The sequence below is a fragment of the Choloepus didactylus genome, chromosome 2, assembly GCF_015220235.1.
Source record: "Choloepus didactylus isolate mChoDid1 chromosome 2, mChoDid1.pri, whole genome shotgun sequence".
Taxonomy (NCBI): domain Eukaryota; kingdom Metazoa; phylum Chordata; class Mammalia; order Pilosa; family Megalonychidae; genus Choloepus; species Choloepus didactylus.
Window position 1 is genome coordinate 96,743,854 of NC_051308.1, and position 20,397 is coordinate 96,764,250.

Sequence of the window (20,397 nt, forward strand, 5' to 3'; positions counted from 1 at the left end):
TAGCTATTCAGCAGCATGCTGGAAGTTCTAGGCAGAGTAATAAAGAAAAATAATGCATCCAAATAGTAAGTAAGAAATAAAAACAAAACTCTCCCTATATGCAGGTGAGATCCTACATATAGAGAAAAAAAGCTACTAGAGCTAATAAACAATTCAGCAAAGTGGTGTGTACAAGATCAATCAGCAAAAATCAATGGTGTTTCTATATACTAGTATTAAACAATCTGAAGAGAAAATCGAGAAAAAAATCCATTTACAATAGCAACTAAAATAATTTAATATCTAAGAATAAATTTAACCAAGGAGGTCTGTAAAGGTCTGTACGTGGAAAACTATGAAATACAGCTGAAAGAAATTTAAGAAGAACTAAATAAATGAAAGGACATTCTGTGTTCAAGGACTGAAAGACCAAATATTCTTAAGAAGTCAATTCTACCCAAAGTGATTTACAGATTCCATGCAATCCCAATCAAAATTTCAACTTCTTTGCAGAAATGGAGAAACAAATAATCAAATTCATATGGAAGTGTAAGTGGCCCCATATTGCCAAAACTATTCTTGAAAAAATAAGAACAAAATTGGAGGACTCAGACCTCCTGATTTTAAAACGTATTCCAAAGTTACAGCAGTCAAAACAGCATGGTGGATATAGGAAGATCATGTTGGAAGCAATAGAGTTATTTTAGGTTTTTTTTTTCTCTTATTCCTTTGTTTTCTTAGGGGTTGTTAATTTTCTTGGGGTATGGTAGGAACATGTTGGAAGCAATGTAGTTATTTTAGATTATTTGTTTTTCTTACTCCTCTGTTTGGACATGGTTTATTAATTTTCTTGGGGTATGGTAGGAACATATTGGAAGCAAAGTAGTTATTTTAGGTTATTTGTTTTCCTTAATCCATTGCTTTGTTTGAAATGTTGTGGGGTTTTTTTGGTTGTTGTTTGCCTGTTTGTTTTTAATTTTTTGATAAACAAAGTTAAAAAATTGAAAAAAAATCAGTAGAAAAATGGGAGTAAAAACTAAATGACAAATAGGGTGGGATGGGGGGATGGTTTGGGTATTCTCTTTTCACTTTTATTTTTTATTCTTATTCTGATTCTTTCTGATGTAAGGAAAATGTTCAGAAATAGATTGTGGTGATGAACGCATAACCATATGATCATACTGTGAACAGTTGATTGTATACCATGGATGACTGTATGGTTTGTGAATATATATCAATAAAACTGAATTAAAAAAAAACAAAAAAACAGCATGGTACTGGCATAAGGACAGACATATAAACCAATGGAATTAAACTGAGAGTTAGAAATAAACTCTTATACCTTTAGCCAACTAATATATGACAAAGGTGCCAAGTCCACTCAGTGGAGAAAAGAGTCTCCTCAATAAATGGTGCTAGGAGAACTGGATAGCCATACGCAGAAGATCAAAGGTGGACCCCAACTGACATCATCTACAAAAATTAATTCAAAATGGATCTAAGAACTAAAGCTATAAGCCTCCTAGAAGAAAACATAGTGAAACATCTTCAGAACCTTGTAATAGGTGGTGGTTTCTTAGACTTAACACCAAAAGCATGAGCAAAAAAAGAGAAAAATTAGATAAATGAGACTCCATTAAAATTTAAGACTTTATCAAAAAAGTAAAAAGATAACCTACAGATGGGAGACAAGATTAGGAAACCATGTATTTGATAAAGGTTTAATGAACAGAATTTATAAAGAATTTCTACAACTCAATGACAAAAAAGACACAATTTAAAAATGGGCAAAAGACTTGAACAGACATTTCTCTAAAGAGGATAAACAAATGGCCAATAAGCACATGAAAATTTGCTCAAAGTCATTAACCATCAGGGAAATGCAAATCAAAATCACAATGAGATACTATCTTACACCTGCTAGAATGGCTACTATTAAGAAAACGGAAAACAACAAGTCCTGGAGAGGATGTGGAGAAACAGGATCAATTGTATATTGTTTGTGGGAATGTAAAATGATGCAGCCACTGTGGAAAACAGTATGATGATTCCTCAAAACAGTATGATAGAATTACCATATGATCCAGTAATCCCACTTGTAGGTATATATCTAAAAGAATTAAAAACAGGGTCTCAGAGAGACATTTGCACACCTTTGTTCACAGCAGCATTATTCACAATTGCCAAAAGGTGGAAGCTACCAAAATGTCCATCAACAGATGAATGCATTAACAAAATATGGTATATACATACAATGAAATATTATTCAGCCATAAAAAGGAATGAAGTTCTGATGCATACTACAACATGGATGAACCTTGACAACATCATTCAGAAAGGAACAAATAGTGTAAGATCACTTATATGAAATAATCAAAATAAGCATATTCATGAAGTCATAAACTAGAATACAGGTTACCAAGGGTCAAGAAAGGAAGGGGAGAGTTTTGTTAGAATAGGGCTGAATGGAGTTTCTTTACCCTTGGGTTTGAGAAAAAAAGAATGTCTTTGGAGAGGAATTAGAGGAGGAACATGTGATAATCACATTAGTTCCAATAAAAGAGGAATCTCAAGAGGGGCATCAAATGGAACCAAGTACTTCAACTGCACAAGCTAAACCAAAGAAATCTAGGAAAAAGGATAAAGTTCATCTTCCTCAAATGAATGAGCAATTCAAAGCTGTTCAAAACATAAAGTACCAATGTTTCCCTTGCCACCATTTTGCCTCCTATTAATAAGGTACACCGGGACACTTTGCGGAAGTGGTGCCAACATTTTAATTTGAGTACCAACAGCCCAAAAATAGAGGTTTATCTGAGGCTCCAGCAACACGCTTACCCTGAGCAAAAACAGGATATTTCTGACACATCAGAGGAGGCTAAGTTGCAGTTATGTTTGAAGAAATGCAAGATGATGACCAAGACAGCAAAGGATCAGAATAGTTGTAAGAGAAGGGAGAGAGAAGAAATGACTAATAGAGTTGAAGTGATAACTTCAGCTCAGGAAGCAATATTGGCTTCATGGACAAGAATTGCTGCAAGAGCAGCTCAGCCTAAGACCATGAATTCATGTCCCATTCCTACTTCTCTTGAGACCTTTTTGCTTCAAGCCTCTGGTGTCAGATGGTGTGTGGTCCATGGCCAAGTTCTCCCTGCAGACACCAAGTGTGGGGTTCGCCTGCAGTTCCATGCAGGGCAGGCCTGGGTACTTGACACTCCCAAGAGGATGATCTCTTTCTGTTACCAGCCTGCACTTTCCCATCTGCAGAAGTATAAGATAATATGTTGTGCCCTGAATGTGTGAAGAGGAATAGGAAGTTAATGAAAAGATTAATTCTAATGGGGAAGGAGAAGTGATCTGCTTTGAACACACCAACTTCTCTCTTTCTGGATGGGCAATGTTTTAATAAACAGCAAATAGCCTAGAGCCCATAGCTAAATTGACTTGCATCCCAATGACTGCTGTGTGCTGTGTTGTGTCCTGATCATCCTCAGTGCTGCCTGCTTTCTTGAGTATAAATAGGAATTTCTGGATTCTGGACTTGGGGTTTGCCAAAAAGTGGCTGTTACTGCTGCTTTTTTATGAGTTGGGTTTAAGAAGAGGTTTTCCCATCAGCTCCAATTAAAGTGTTTCTCAATGTATTGGTCCCATGTAAATTGCTGTTAGAGGAGAGTTCCATTACAGAAAAAGCATCAGTAAATATTTTAGCATTAAGTATGTAGCTATATAGAATATGTTTTTGCTCCTTTAAGAAATGTTCATGTATGTATAATATATTCACAATATTCAAAATATGCTTAAGGGTATTCAGTGAAATATTTCTCATTGTAATATTGACAGTTAGCCTTGTTCAATCATATTGTGTGTGTGTATTTGTACAATGAAATTTCTAAAAATGGATTTATTGTCAAATAAAATTCCTACAAGTGGAAGAAAAAAAAAGAAAGGAAGGGGAATGGGGATTTGTTGTTTAATTGGTATAGAATTTCTCTTTGGGGTAATGGAAAGTTTTGATGATGGACAATGGAGATGGGGGCACAATTTGGGGTATATAATTAACGCCACTGTATTCTATATTTAAAAAAGTGAAATTTTAGATTGCATGTAAGTCACCACACACACACAAACCCATAGAACTGTACAACACAATGTAAACAGTACACTAAATAACATAATTACAATAATATTGTTTCATGACTGTAATAAATTTACCACACTAATACAAAATGTTAATAGTAGGAAGAACTGTGCACATGTGTGTAGAGGGATGTTTTGGTTTGCTAAAGCTCCTGGAACACAATATACCAGAAATAGGTTGGCTTTTACAATGGGGATTTATTAGCTTACAAATTTTCTAAGGCAGTGAAAATGTCCAAATTAAGGCATCAACAGGACAATACCTTTTCTAAAGACAGGCTGCTGGCATTTGGGGTGCCTCTGTCATATGGGAAGGCACATGGCCAGCGTCTGCTGGTCCTTCTTTCCTGGGTTTCATTGCTTCACCTTGTGACTTCAGTGGTTTCCTCTCTCAGCAACTCCAAGGGCTTTTCCCTACAAGTTTCTCTTAATTTCATCTCTCTTAAAGGACTCCAGTAAAAGGATTAAGACCCACCTTGGGACAACTCCTCAACTGAAATAACCTAATCGAAAACTCTGACCTACAAAAGGTCTGCACCCACAGGAATGGATTGAAAGAACATGGCCTTTTCTGGGGTACATAACAACTTCAGACAACCACAGGGGGTATATGGAAATGAAACTTTGTACTTCCTGCATGATATTTCTGTAAACCTACAACTGTTCTAATAAAAAAAAAATTTTTTAATGTTATGTGGTATTTGTGTTCTCTGTCTATAGCAGATGTTTAAAGCTGACTATCTAGTTAGTGCTTTCTGAGCTCCTCAGTGATTCCTTTACAGGTCTGTTGACAGCAGTCGCCTTAACAACACAGACAATGCCTCTTTACAACCCCACCGTGGCATCTGCACCTATTCTTTCTAATGAGGTTGCCTTGCCCCTTGAAGAACAGTGTCTTGGGCAAAATCTCATTTAAAATATCTTCAGGCATGAATTTCTCTTTGTCTTTCTGTCACTGTCTGTCTCTTTCTGTATATATGTACACATATACATATGTGTGTATATATGCATTTACCTTTTGATCTAGCAATCCCTATTCTAGGAATCTTTCTCAAGGAGATATATTGGCAAAAGTATGAAATGACATATGCATGAAGTTTTTATTGGGGCATTATTTGTATTAGTAAAAGAGTGGAAATAATGCAAAGGTCCATCTCAAAGGAGGTAGGTTAAATAAACCATAATACATCCATGCAATGGAGCATTATTGTTCTAGTTTGCTAATGCTGCTGGAATGCAAAACACCAGAAATGGATCGGCTTTTATAAAGGGGGTTTATTTGGTTGCACAGTTACAGTCTTGAGGCCATAAAGTGTCCAAGGTAACACATCAGCAATCAAGTACCTTCACTGGAGGATGGCCAATGGTGTCCGGAAAACCTCTGTTAGCTGGGAAGGCATGTGGCTGGTGCCTGCTCCAAAGTTCTGGTTTCAAAATGGCTTTCTCCCAGGACGTTCCTCTCTAGGCTGCAGTTCCTCAAAAATGTCACTCTTAGTTGCACTTGGGATATTTGCCTTCTCTCAGCTTCTCCAGAGCGAGAGTCTGCTTTCAACGGCCGTCTTCAAACTGTCTCTCGTCCGCAGCTCCTGTGCTTTCTTCAAAGCGTCCCTCTTGGCTGTAGCTCCTCTTCAAAACGTCACTCACAGTTGCACTGAGTTCCTTCTGTTTGTCAGCTCACTTATATGGCTCCACTGATCAAGTCCCACCCTTAATGGGTGTGGCCATGCCTTCATGGAAATATTTCATCAGAGTTATCACCTACAATTGGGTGGGGCGCATTTCCATGCAAACAATCTAATCCAAATATTCCAACTTAATCCCCACTAATATGTCTGCCACACAAGATTACATCAAAGAATATGGCTTTTTCTGGGGGACATAATACATTCAAACCAGCACAACTATGCAGTAGTAAAAAGAAATGAGAAGGAAATCATATGGAGGGATGACAAGGATACATTGTTGTGTAAAAAAACTAGATGCAGCACAGTATGCAGTATGTATAACATGCTGTGGTTTATCTAAGAAAGGGTAAAATGTATGTATGTATGTATGTATCTATCTATCTATCTATCTATCTATCCACATTTACCTTTGGATCTAGCATCCCTATTCTAGGAATCTGTCTCAAAGATATATTGGCAAAAATATGAAATGACATATGCACAGTTTTTAGTGAGGGTATTATTAGTATTAGTAAAAGTCTGGAAACAATTCAAATGTTCATCTCCATCCATTCCAATGTCCATACACCAGTAAGTAGTTCCTGGATATTTTAACTAAAAAAGCCTTGAATTAGTAACAGTCCCAGAGCAATGAGCATTCATTCACAGTCTCTAAATAGTGTCCCAAAATACCAGATCAGAATCTCTAAACACCATTTCCCATTAAAAGAAACCAGGGCTCCTTGGAAAAATGGCTGATTCTGTGTATAAGGAAAGGAAATGAATAAGATGATCCTGAAATATGTGGTGGTACCAGAAAGCAAATAAACTATTAAAGTCTAATAGGATGTCAGTGAGATCCACTTCATATCCACTAGGATGGCTATAACAAAAGAGACAATAATAATTGTTGAGAGAATATGTTGGAGGGATACAGAGGATAATAATTGTTGAAGAAATTGGAACCCTCATAAATTGCTGGTACAGCTGCTTTGGAAAACACTTTGGCAGTTCTGCAAATACTTAACATGGAATTACCATATAACCCAGCAATGCTATTCCTCAGTATATACTCAAGAGAAATGAAAACATATGTCCACACAAAATCTTGTACATGAATGTTCATAGCGGCATTATTCATAATAGCTAAAAAGTGGAAACAACCTAAATGTTCGTCAATTGATGAATGGATAAGTAAAATGTGGTATATCCATAAAATGGACTATTGTTTAACATTAAAAGTAATGAAGTACTGATACATGCTACAACATAAATGGACCTCAAAAACATTATGCCAAGTGAAGGAAGCCAGTTACAAAAGACCACTGTCTTAGTTTGTGTGCTCTGGTATCACAAATACCACACAGTGGGTTAGCTTAAACAAGCATTTATTGGCTCACGGGTTCAGAAGCCAGAAGTCCAACATCAAGGTGTAGGCAAAGCTTGCTTTCTCCCCAGAGACTGTAGCCTTCTGGGGCTGGCTGCTGGTCATCCTCAGGTTTCCTTAGCTTGAATCTGTGCCTCATGTCACACAGTGATGTTCCCTCCTTTCTCTGGGTTCCTGCTGACTTCTGACGTCTGGCTCTTCCCTATGGCTTTCTCTTTCTATGTCTGAATTTCTTCTTCTTATAAAGGACTCCAGTGATCTGGATTAAGGCCAATCCTCATTCAGGTGGGCCACACCTTAACTAAAATAACATCCTCAAAAAATCCTATTTATAATGGATTCACACACACAGAAATGTGGCTTAAGATTGAGAACATGTCTAAATTGAAGTACATAGTTCAATCTACCACAACACATATTGTATGATTCCATCTATATGAAATGTCCAGAACAGGCAAATCAATAGAGAAAGTGGATTAGTGGCTGCTAGATACTGGGGTGAAGATTGGTGGACAATGGAGGATGACCATGGAGAATGTTTATGGGGTTTATTTTGGGGCTGAGGAAAATGCTCTAAAATGGATTATGGTGATGTTTGAAAAACTCTATGAATATAATAAAAGCCATTGAACTGTACACTTTAAATGGGTAAATTATATGATAGGTGAATTATATCTCAGTGAAGCACAGTTGAAGGGGCTCCCACTGGCCTAAGATCAGAAAACTTCAGCATCAAAGAGAATGATGGCTACAATGGATTAAAGCACATCAAATATATTTTTTAAATGCATGACTTCATAATGATGCTGTGCTGGTTTGAAGCTGTTATGTACCCCAGAAAAGGCCATGTTCTTTTAATCCATTCTTGTCAGTGTAGACCTATTGTAGGTGGGACCTTTTGATTAGGTTGTTTCAATTGAGATGTGACCCAGCCCATTCAAGGTGGGTCTTAATCCTTTACTGGAATCCTTTATGAAAGGATAAAGGACAGAAAAAAGCCAGAGAGTTCAGAGAGAGAAACACCTAGAGAACATGGAGAGGAAGCTCCCAGAAGAGCTGACAGAGGGAGCCACTAAGCCAGAAGCTGAAAGCAGTGAAATCCAGAAAAGAAGGACCAGCAAACACTGGCCATGTGCCTTCCCATATGACAGAGGTGTCCCAGATACTGGTGGCCTTTCTTCAGAGTCCAGATATTGACCCGTTGATGCCTTGAGTTGGACATTTTCCTGGCCTAAGAACTGTAATTTTCAAGTTAATAAATCCCCATTGTAAAAGCCAATCCATTGTGAACCCATTTGTAAATAGGACCTCTGAAGATGTTATTATTAGTTAAGGTGTGGACTCATTTGTGAATAGGATCTTCAAAGATCCTATTTTGATGAGGCCAAATTGAATCAGGGTGGGCCTTAATCTATATGGCTGAAATCCTTAGAAGGAGAGGAAATCTAGACAGAAACATAGATGACTAAACAGCAGAAGTAGAAGCCAGAAGGAGAAGCCATGTGATGGAGGCAGGGATCCAAGCCAAGTAACCCTGGGATTGGGGCAAGCCTGCAACAGTATGCTACAGACTCTGGGTGAAAGTATGGTCTGTTGAGACCTTGACTTTGGACACCTAGCCTCATACCATGAGACAACAATTCCTGCTGTTAATTCAACCCATTATGTGGTATTTTTCAAAGCAACATTGGCAAACTAAGACCCTTCTAGTTCACTGATTTATTTGTTGCTCTCTTTCTAGACGATTATGCTTAGTTTTGTAACTTGAAGTACAGTTTTACGTATTTTACAGTTAAATATCTATATTTGTTTCATGTCTTGTATATTTATATATAATATGTTTTATAATACAGTTTGTTTAAATATTTTTAAAAAAGCCAATCCATATCTGGTATATTGCATTTCAGCAGCTTTAGCAAACTGAAATAGATGCTAAAAACACAAACACACTTTATTGGTCACTTTATTGGAGGTTGCTAGGACACAGATTCATGACTCTGAAATTGATAAATACAGGAAAAGTATCAAGTATGTATTCCTCCTTTCCTGTATGTTCTGTATTTCAAGATAACAGAAGAGTTGATAAGGGTAAGTTCTTTATATCAAAATTCCAGCTAATAAATGCAAAAGGAATTATAGAATTAGAAAATTGCCAGTTTGCAACCCTTAACAAAATGCATCTACGCAATGACCATCAATGATGCTAAAACCTTTAGATGAAAGGTTGTTTGGGAACTTTATAATAGAGGGCTCAGGCCAACTCCACCTGAACCCCCATCAACTTTAGCCACTGAAAGTGGAACAACCGTACATCACATTCCTCCCCATATGATGCAATAGGAACAACTCACCACCAACTTTGAAATAGTCTTGCCAAATATTTATCCAAATCTAATAAAGATTCTAAATCCAACTAACGGTTTATGAGAAATACAAGGGAAAGTGGACAAGTCAAACAATGCCACGAAGTAGCAATCAGCCAAATAAAAAATGTGGAACATCCTATAGGACAAGTGACTCAGTTTCTCTACAAATCAGTGGCATAGGAAAAAGGGGGGACTATTAAATAATGAAAGAAAACTAGGAGACTTCAACAAAACAAAGTAGTATGACTCCAAGTTGACACCCCTCCAATGGGTTCCACATTTGGGCCCTAGGAAAACAAATTTTTATTCTTGATTTGCTGTTGGTTGGAATATAATCTCTCCTCGAAGACAGCCCTGAATTCTATTGTCACATTCAGCTTCAAGCTTTCACATGTAGACTTTTTTTTTCAGGTTCCAAGCTCCTCTCTATGCTTAAGATGAGGGGAAAACACACCACCACTACCACCACAACTTGTGTAAGGTGGAACTCAGAACACATTCATTACTCTTTCCAAAATAATCTCTCTGCTCTCCAACAGCTTCACTTTTTATTAAGGGAGTAGCCATCACGCATTGTATTATTCTCACCTCTTGGGCCTCAGCCAAAACTGTCTCCGAAGAGTCCTATTTTGCCATATTATTACAATTTTGAGCTCTACGTCAAGAAGCCAATTACTCTTTGAGCAGCATTACCCTTTCTCCAACCTGGAAAAAGAGTAATATTGGGGTTCTTATAAGCTTTGATGAGAACCATACCTGGGGAAGTGGGAACAGTGTGGCAATGACTCTGGTCTTAACCCAAATCTCAGTGAGTTTATAGCTTTCCCTGTTTCACTTTGTGATGAGGCTGTGTAGTGGCCCATGAGGGCTTTGCCAGTCCAGAGGCCAAAGAAGACACCAGGCATTTTCTGATACATGATTTTCATTCAGGTCTTGCTTACAGGGTGAGAAGTCGTGTAGAGATCACCTCTCTCGCTGGGCAGGTGCCGCATTCACAGGGAAGTTGAGCTCACCATCAAGCTAGCTGGTCAAGCAGGTTATAAGGGTTTAAGACAAAGACATTCCTAAGGGTGGGAGAGCCTAGATATGGGAACAGGGTCCTGTGACATGGGGGTGATGCAGGAAGGAGAGGAGAATTATAGGATGGGGCTTTGTTGATAACCACAAGAGTGATAACGTTTGGGAGCCTGGAAGCAGGTAGACTAGATTAACATTTGAGGTCTGGGGTACATTTACATCTTGCTCTTTTGTGAGACCAAGAGTTTCTCACCTCCTGCTTACTTCCCTTTTCACGTTTTAAAGTTACATTTTACGGTTAATTTACCCTTTTCTCCTTACTGGATTACAAAGATGATAGGTTAAACATTAGCTGCCCAGATCACGCAGACTGCTGTATGACGACAAGTTCCGCCACAGGCTCCCTCTGATCTTTGCTATGACCCTATAGCAGTCAGTGTGGTACCTGTCCTCTCTTGTTTTGGTTTTGGTTGAACAATCAGAGTAGTTGAAAACAGAGGAAAAGAAGGTAAAAATATGTTTGGAGTACAGAAAATTAAGGTGGCAAGGAAAAATGGTAAAAGAAAAAACAAAGATGGAGTACTAGGGCAAAAAAAGATGGAGAGAAAATGGATTGGGGGGAGACTTTGCCCCCTAGATGTATTTGGTTGAGCATCAGCTTTTAATGGACATTATGACTTCTGGCTGTAACTCATTTATCATGGTACTTCCTTTGTCTGTCAAGGTAGTTCCTACAAATTGAAAATAAAGAGCACCGAACCCAAGGAAGAGGCACGAGGAAGTAAAAAAATATTGGAAAATGAGAAGAGGTTATTTTTAAGTGATTGAAAACACTCAAATATTCTTCCTTCTTAAGAAATGTTTCTTGAGTATATATAGGTTGCCTTGTTTTATTTACAGGTACCTGGTGGAGGGGAGCTGTGGGATTCCATTTTACTGTGAAGAATTGCTGAAAAACCTCGACCATCACAAGGTACTTGTTTTCCATCCAATAGAGTCTGAGGAGAAGACAAATTTGAACTGGAATAACATGTTCAGTAAGTCCCACCATGACAGTTCTTTCTCACTCTGTCCTTTCACATAAGTCCTTATGAAGAGAGAGTGGCAAGAATGGGCTATTCCATTAGCTGCTTGCTATGGGGTCAGAGGGTTTTGGGGAGACAAGGAATATTGGATCTGATATTACAGATTTTAAGAGAACTTAATATTGCCTTTGACTCGCTAGACTGGGCTAAAGAATGAATACCTGTGATAGACATGAGAGAGTACTGAGAAAACTTAAAATACAGAATTTTAGAACTGAAGGGGGACTTAGATATTATCTTGAAAAAAAATTACTTGTTTTCCAGAGGTAAAGTTACTGGCTTAAAGGGAATTGTCAACAGGGTCCCATGCTACATATATGTAAAGAATGATAAAGTTTGGGATGATAGCACAAAGGAGGCCAGTTGGAGCTTTTAGGAAAATAATATTAGTGAAGGTAGAGGGTTGGAGAACCAGGTAAGGATACAAGTAGAATGCAGAAGATTAAGGATAACATGAATGATAAGGAAATGTCTGTAATGGATATACTACTTGTTTCAGGAGTTGGCATTGATGAGAAGAAAATATCATATGTTAGCAAGAGCAAATTAAAAAAGAATGGAGGAAATGTGTCTTGACATAAAGGAGATCTGTGTAGGTTGAAGAGATTTTTCTCCCATGAAAAGAGAGAATATAAAGAGTTAACCAAATGAAACTTTGGGCCTTGAAATCAGGCATCCCAAGTTCCAATGTCACATATGCCATTTAATTCCTGATATTTTGGAAGTAGTCACAAACTTCATAGGGCCCTCAGGTGCCTCAGCTATAAAGTGGGGGCAAATGGACACAAATCCCTTTTGGTTTACTCATTTAACAAACATCCACTAAGCCCCTTCTCTGTATCTGACACCACAGTGTGTTATACATACTGGGGTAAAATTAAAGTGGCTGGATACAATAATATTCACTTTGCTGCCTCACTTTTTAAAATCAAACTTTTTATTTTGAGATAGTTATAAATTTGCGTGTGGTGGTAAAAAATAATGCAGAATATTACAAGTATACTTGTAATCCTTTCTAGCTTTTCCTCAGTTTTCCCCAACAGTAACATCATGCAAAACTATAGTATAATATCTCACTCAACCAGGATTCTGACATTGATACAGTCAAGACACAGAACATTTCTATCACCACAAGGGTCCCTCTTGTTGACCTTTTATAGCCACATCTAATTTCCTCCCACCCCCACCTCCTCCTTAACCCCTGACAACCAGTAATTTGTTCTCCATTTTTACAATTTTGTCATTTCAGAATATATATAAATGGGAAAGTATAGTATGCAGTCTTTGGGGACTGGCTTTTTTCATTCAGCATAATTCACTGGAGATTATCCAGGTTTTTGTGTGTCTCAGTGGTTTGTTCCTATTTATTGCTAAGTAGTACTACAGGGTATACAGATGTTTCACAGGCTATTTAATTCATCTGTTGAAGAATATCTGGGTCATTGATGATCTTTTTTTGGTTATTACAAATAAAGCTGCTATAAACATTTGTGTATAGGTTTTTGGGTTAATACAATTTTTATTTCTGTGGAATGTCAAGAAGTGCATTTACTGGGTCATATAGTATTAGCATGTTTAGTTTTTAACATAACTACCAAACTTTTCTAAGTGGCTGAACCATTTTACACTCCCACCAGCAATACATGAGTCTTATCCAGGATTTTCTAACATGCTTGTCAGCATTTGATATTGTCTTTTTTTTTTTTTTATCTTAGCCATTCAGATCATCTACAGTGATAGTGAGATCTCATTGTGGTTATAATTTGCATTTCTCTAATGCTAATGATGTGGAACATCTATATATCTTCTTCAATAAAATGTCTCTTCATACCTTTTGCTCATTTTCTAATTGGTTGTTTTGACAGTTCTTATATATTCTAGACTAATCCTTTGTCAGATTATGTGATTTGCAAATACTTTCTTCCAGTCTGTAGCTTGTCTTTTCATTCTCTTCACAGGGTCTTTCATAAAAGCTTTAAAATGCTGATAAAATTCAGTTTATCAGGTTTTTCTTTTATGGATCATGCTTTTGGAATCAAGTCTAAGAACTCTGCTTAGCCCTACATGATGAAGATTTTCAACTATATGCTTTTCTAAAAGTTCATAGTTTTACACCTTAGATCTGAGTTTGTTCCACTTTGAATTAATTTTCAGACTCATATTGATGCTTTTTTGTTTTGGTTTGGTTTTTGTCCATGGATGTCTAATTACTCCAGTACCATTTGTTGAAAAGGCTGTATTTCCTCCATTGATTTGCTTTCTCACCTTTATCAAAAATCAATTGGGAGGACCCAATGGTGGCTGGCTGCGGAGGAAAACAGGTTGGTGTACCCCCTTACACCATTACCAGCCTAGAGATTAAGCCTGGCTCTGAACCTGAAAAGATCAGCATCCCCAGGTTCAACTAAATCCTAAATGGAACTCCTGCCAAGAGGGATCCATTCTTTCTTCACAATATCTTGCGAGTTATGAATCAGAAATTCTACCAAATGACCCCTTAACTATGTCACCCCACTTTTCAGCAGAAAGTAGCAAGAATGAACAACAGCCCAGTACCCAAGATTGGAAATAGATACTGTTTTAAAATGGAAATTCTAACAGTGACTTTTAAAAATATGATCTTAAAACTGTAAGCAAGCTGGACATTGTAAAATAGTCTTAAAATACAACCTTTAAAGCTGGAAGCAGGCTGTTTTATTGTTTTAGCTCTTATATGTAGGTTGTTGATCCATTTTGAGGTTTTTTTGGTTTGTTTGTTTTTTGTATATGTTATAAGATAGGGGTCCTGCTTTCTTTTGATTAATGGTTGCATGATATAACTTTTTCCATGTTTTTACTTTCAACCATCTTATATTGTTATATTTGAAGTGAATTTCTTATAGACAGCATTTAGTTGAGTTGTTTTTTAATCCACTCTACCAGTATGTCCTGTAATTGGTATATTTGGATCATTTGCATTTAATGTAATTATTGGTATGCTAGGGCTGACATTTTATTTTTTGTTTTCTGTCCTGTTTTTATTGTCTGTTTTCATCTTTCTGCCTTCCCTTAGGCTATTTGAACATTTTTTTTAGAATTATATTTTATCTATACTGTTTTTGAGTGTATCTCCTTATATAACTTTCTTAAGGGTTGCTTTAGGTATTACATTATATACATAACTTGTGGTCTACTGTACTGTCATTTTACAAGTTTGAGTAAACTATAGAAGCCTTCTCTCTCTTTATGTCCCTTTACCATCCCTGTTTATAATTGTCTTAAATAATTCCTCTCCACACATTTAGAATCATATCTGATGGTGATTGTGATTCTAGCTTCAATCATCAAATGTAATTTAGAAAACTCAAGAGGAGAAGGAAAGTCTATTGTATTTATTCATATTTTTTATTATTGTGTTCATTCTTCCTTCCTGATGTTCCAGGTTTCCTTCTTTTATAATTCCTTTCTGTCTACAGAACCTCCTTTAGTCATTATTTTATGGTAGGTCTGTTTTCCACTTTGCTAAAGCTGCTGAATGCAATATACCTGAAACGGATTGGCTTTTACAATGGGGCTTTATTAGTTCACAAATTTACAGTTCTAAGGCCATGAAAATGTCCCAGTTAAGGCATCACCACATCGATACCTTCTCTAAAGAAAGGCCAATGGCTTTGGGGTTCCTCTGTCACATGGGAAGACACATGGCTGGCTCTGCTGATCCTTCTCTCCCAGGTTTAGCTTCTGGTTTCAGGCTTTCTCCAAAATGTCTCTGGGTTCTGACTCAGCTTCTCTAGGTTCCTGTGGGTCGTCCTTGCTTCTCCCAGGGGCAAACTCTGGATTACATATCTTCACTTCTCTCCAAAATGTCTTTCTCAACTTCTCCAAGCGTCTGGGTCTGTGACAGCTCTGAGCTCTCTCTCTCTCCCTGAGCTCTCTTAAGGACTCCAGTAAATTAATTATTACCCACGTTGAATGGGTGGGTTACATCTCCATGTAAACAACCTAATCAAAAGATACCACCCACAATAGGTCTGCACCCACAAGAATGGATTAAAAGAACATAGTCTTTTTTTTTTAATTCATTTTATTGCGATGTATTCACATACCATGCAGTCATACAAAACAAATTGTATGTTCAATTGTTCACAGTACCATTACATAGTTGTACATTCATCACCTAAATCAATCCCTGACACCTTCATTACCACACACACACAAATAACAAGAATAGTAAAGTGGAAAAGAGCAATTAAAGTAAAAAAGAACACGAGGTGCCTTTGTTTGTTTTTTCCCTTCCCCCATTTTTCTACTCATCCATCCATAAACTAGACAAGGGGAGTGTGGTCCATATGGCTTTACCAATCACATTGTCACCCCTCATAAGCTACATTTTTATACAATCGTCTTCAAGATTCATGGGTTCTGGGTTGTAGTTTGATAGTTTCAGGTATCTACCACCAGTACCCCAATTCATTAGAACCTAAAAAGAGTTGTCTATATTGTGTGTAAGAGTGACCACCAGAGTGACCTCTCAGCTCCTTTTGGAATCTCTCTGCCATTGAAGCTTATTTCATTTCCTTTCACATCCCCCTTTTGGTCAAGAAGATGTTCTCCATCCCTCAATGCTGAGTCTACATTCCTCCCCAGGAGTCATATTCCATGTTGCCAGGGAGATTCACTCCCCTGGGTGTCTGATCCCATGTAGGGGGGAGGGCAGTGATTTCACCTTTCAAGTTGGCTTAGCTAGAGAGAGAGGGCCACATCTGGGCAACAAAGAGGCGTTCGGGAGGAGGCTTTCAGGCACAATTATAGGGAGGCCTAGCCTCTCCTTTGCAGCAACAGTCTTCCCAAGGGCAAGCCCTGTGGTAGAGGGCTCAACCCATCAAACCACCAGTCCCCTATGTCTGTGAGCACATTAGCAACCATCGAGGTGGGGAAGCCCAATACCCCTGTATTCTCCACCAGCTCCTCAAGTGGGCTCTGCATATTTTTTCGTTTTTTTTTTTTTTTCTGTTTTTTTTTTTAATTAACTCCTTTTTTTAAATCAACTACATAAAAAATTAAAAAAAATTAAAAAACATACAATAAAAAAACATTTCAAAGAGACCATAAAAAGGGAGTAAGAAAAAGACAACTAACCTAAGATAACTACTTTACTTCCAACATGTTCCTACTCTACCCCAAGAAAGTAACCTAATATAGCAACATTTCTGTGAACTTGTTCCCACTATACCCATCAGAAATTAACAGACCATAGTCATTCCTGGGCATTCCCAGAATGTTAAATTTACCCACAATAGCTTATTTGTTCTTATTGGATTATCATTCCCCCTTCCTTAATTGCTCTCTATCACTAGTTCCCCTACATTCTACATTACGAACTGTTTGTTTTACATTTTTCAATGTTCACATTAGTGGTAGCGTATAATATTTCTCTTTTTGTGCCTGGCTTATTTCACTCAGCATTATGTCTTCAAGGTTCATCCATGTTGTCATGTCTCATGACATTGTTCCTTCTTACTGCCACATAGTATTCCATCATGTGTATATACCACATTTTATTTGTTGAGAACATAGTCTCTTAAGGGGTGCATAACAGATTCAAACCAGCACTTTCTGCTGGCTACAAATTCTGCTATTTTACCTTCATCTGAGAATGTCTTGAGTTCCTCTTTATTCCCAATGGGTAATTTTGCTGGTTGTAAAATTCTGAATTGACAATTCTTTTCTCTCAACTTTTGAAAAAAAGTCATGTTATTTTCTTTTGGCTTCTATGGTTCTGATGAGAAATCCACTGTCATCCTAATTTAGTGTTTATTCCCTATCGGTAAAATGTCATGTTATATCTCACTGTTTCGGTTTGCTAAAGCTGCCAGAATGCAATATACCAGAAATGGGTTGGCTTTTAACAATGGGGATTTATTAAGTTACAAGTTACAATTTTAAGACCATGAAAATGTCCAAATTAAGGCATCAAAAGGAAGATAACTTCTCAGAGGAAAGGCTCTTGGCATCTGGGCTTCCTGTGTCACATGGAAAGGCACATGGCAATGTCTGCTGGTCCGTTATTCCTGGGCTCTGGTTTCAATATGGCTGTCTCCAAATGTCTCTAGGCATTTCTCTCTCAGCTTCTCTGAGCTTTCTGAGTTTCATCTGTCTTTTATCCTCTCATAGAGAACTCTAGCAAGGGATTAAGACCCATTTTGAATGGGCTGGGTCACATCTCCATGGAAACAACCTAATCAAAAAGTCCTACCCAACAATAGGTTTACACCCACAAGAATGGATTAAAAGAACATGGCATTTTCTGGGGTACATAACAGTTCCAAACCAGCATACTCACTGATATAAAAAATTTTTCTTTTTCCTAAAACTAAGTTTCTAAAATTTCATTTTGATGTTCTTGGTGTGGATTTCTTTGGGTTTAACCTATTTAGGTTTCACTCACATTGAATCTGTAGTTTTATATCTTTTGCCAAGTTTGGGAAGTTTTCAGCCTTTATTTCTTTGAGTACTTTTTTTGCTCTACCTTTTTTCTCCTCTCCTTCAGAATCTCCAGTGACAAAAATGTTAGATCTTCTGTGATAGCACCAGGTCCTTGAGATCCTGTTCACTTTTCACTTTTCTGTTCAGCCTCTTTCCTCTCTATTGTTCAGTTTGGGTAATTTCCATTTTTTTTTTTTTTAATCTCCAAGTTCACTGATTCTTTCCTCTGTCCTCTCTATTCCACTGTTAAACCCACCCATTGAGGTTTTTTTTAAATTCAGTTTTATTGAGATATATTCACATATCATACAATCATCCATGGTGTACAATCAGCTGTTCACAGTACCATCATATAGTTGTGCATTCATCACCCCAATCTATTTTTTGAGCATTTTTCTTGTATCAGAAAAAGTAAAAATAAGAATGAAAAATAAAAGTAAAAAAGAACACCAAAATCATCCCCCCACCCTATTTTTCATTTAGTTTTTGTCCCCATTTTTCTACTCATCCATCCATACACTAGATAAAGGGAGTGTGATCCACAAGGCTTTCATAATGACACTGTTACCCCTTGTAAGCTACATAGTTACACAATCATCTTCAAGAGTCAGGGCTACTGGGTTGCAGTTTGATAGTTTCAGGTATTTACTTCTAGCTATTCCAATTCATTAAAACCTAAAAAGGGTTATCTATATAGTGTGTAAGAATGCCCACCAGAGTAACTGCTTGACTCCATTTGGAATCTCTCAGCCACTGAAACTATTTCATTTCATTTTGCATCCCCCTTTTGGTCAAGAAGATGTTCTCAATCCCATGATGTTGGGTCCAGATTCATTCTCGGGAGTCATATCCCACATTGCCAGAGAGATTTACACCCCTGGGAGTCAGGTCCCACGTAGAGGGGAGGGCAGTGAGTTCCATCCATTGAGTTTTAAATTTTGATTATTGTATTCTTGAGTTCTAAAATTTCCACTTGGTTCTTCATATTTTCCAATTCTTTGTTGGGATTTTCTATTTCTTTGCTGAGACTTTCTATTTTTTCATTTGTTTCAAGCATGTTTGTAATTGCTCATTTAAGCATTTTTATAATGGTTGCTTTAAAATCTTTGTCAGATAATTCTATCTGACATCTAGGTTTTGGCATCTATTGATTGTCCTTTTCATTCAGTTTGAGAGTTTCCTGATTCTAGGTATGATAAGTGATTTTAAATTGAAGCCTGGACTTTTGGGGTATTATATTATGAAGCCTGGGTTTTATTTAAACCTTATCTTCAGCTTGTTTTGTCTGGCAGGGGAAAAAGAGGTGGTGCCACCTCGTTACTCTAGATGAGAGTCCAGGTTCCCTTCCAGCCTCAGCTGACACTCAAGAGTACTCTTTACTGCATGGCATGGAAGGGAGTTCCAGCTCCTGGCCATGTCTCGACTGGTACTGCTCTGGCTAGGAGGGACAGAGTGCCTTGTTACTGCTCCCAAAGTGCCTCCACTGACACCATGCAGGGGGTGGCTTCATTACTGGTTGGTAGTACTGAAAGTCCTGACCCTCCACTAGACCTTATCTGAAACTATCCCAGTGGAGTGGGGAGAGGCACCTTATTACTCCCCAACAGGGATGAAAATCCTGACTTCCTACTCAACTTTCTCTTATACTACCCTGACCGGATGGGAGAGGAATGGAGGTGCTTCCTTATAGCCTGGTGCTGATAGAAGTCTAGGCTCTCCCCTCTGCCTTTGCTGAATTTTAAAACTTATTTTAAAATTACTTTGTGTGGTGTATGCTGGAGTAGAGTGGTTATTGTCTAAAAGCTTGCTGTCTTTCAGGGCTGCCCCTTTCCTGGTCCTTTGGCTAGAGAAAGCAGGCTTTTGTTGGGACTTTTTTTCTGCACCCCTTAGCAGTTCCCAGTTGCCAGCTTCTTGGGCTCCACGTATAGGATATATGAGGCAAAACAACAACAACCAAAACAAAAACATAAACCAAAACAAGGGAACTCATTGCCATATTGCTCCGTGGATCCCAAGGTGCCTAGGTGATCTGCCTCTTCCCTCTACCTTCAGAGTCTTTTATGTTTGTTTTCTATATAATGCCCAGGGATTTTAGTTATACTTGTCAGGAAGAAGAAGGGAGAACATCTTTATTCCTTCTTCCTGGAAGTGGAAGTCTCTTTGTTTTTTGGGGTTTTTCTTTGTGATGAAAATATGGTAAGTGCTTTGACAGCTACAAACACTGTACATGTTAACAATGCTAAATTTGCAGCATCAAAACTTCTTCCTTGGAGACTAAATTTAAGGATGGAAATTCA

The 20,397-nt window shown here is 37.7% G+C and overlaps 1 protein-coding gene across 1 annotated transcript in view; it reads left to right on the forward strand.

Moving 5' to 3' along the window:
- Nucleotides 1-20,397, forward strand: part of ADCY10 (adenylate cyclase 10) — a 131,509-nt gene that overhangs the window by 61,516 nt on the left and 49,596 nt on the right. The window contains exon 17 of the mRNA XM_037825428.1: nt 11,451-11,587. Coding sequence (XP_037681356.1) covers nt 11,451-11,587 — 137 coding nt within the window. The remainder of the gene's footprint in view (nt 1-11,450; nt 11,588-20,397) is intronic.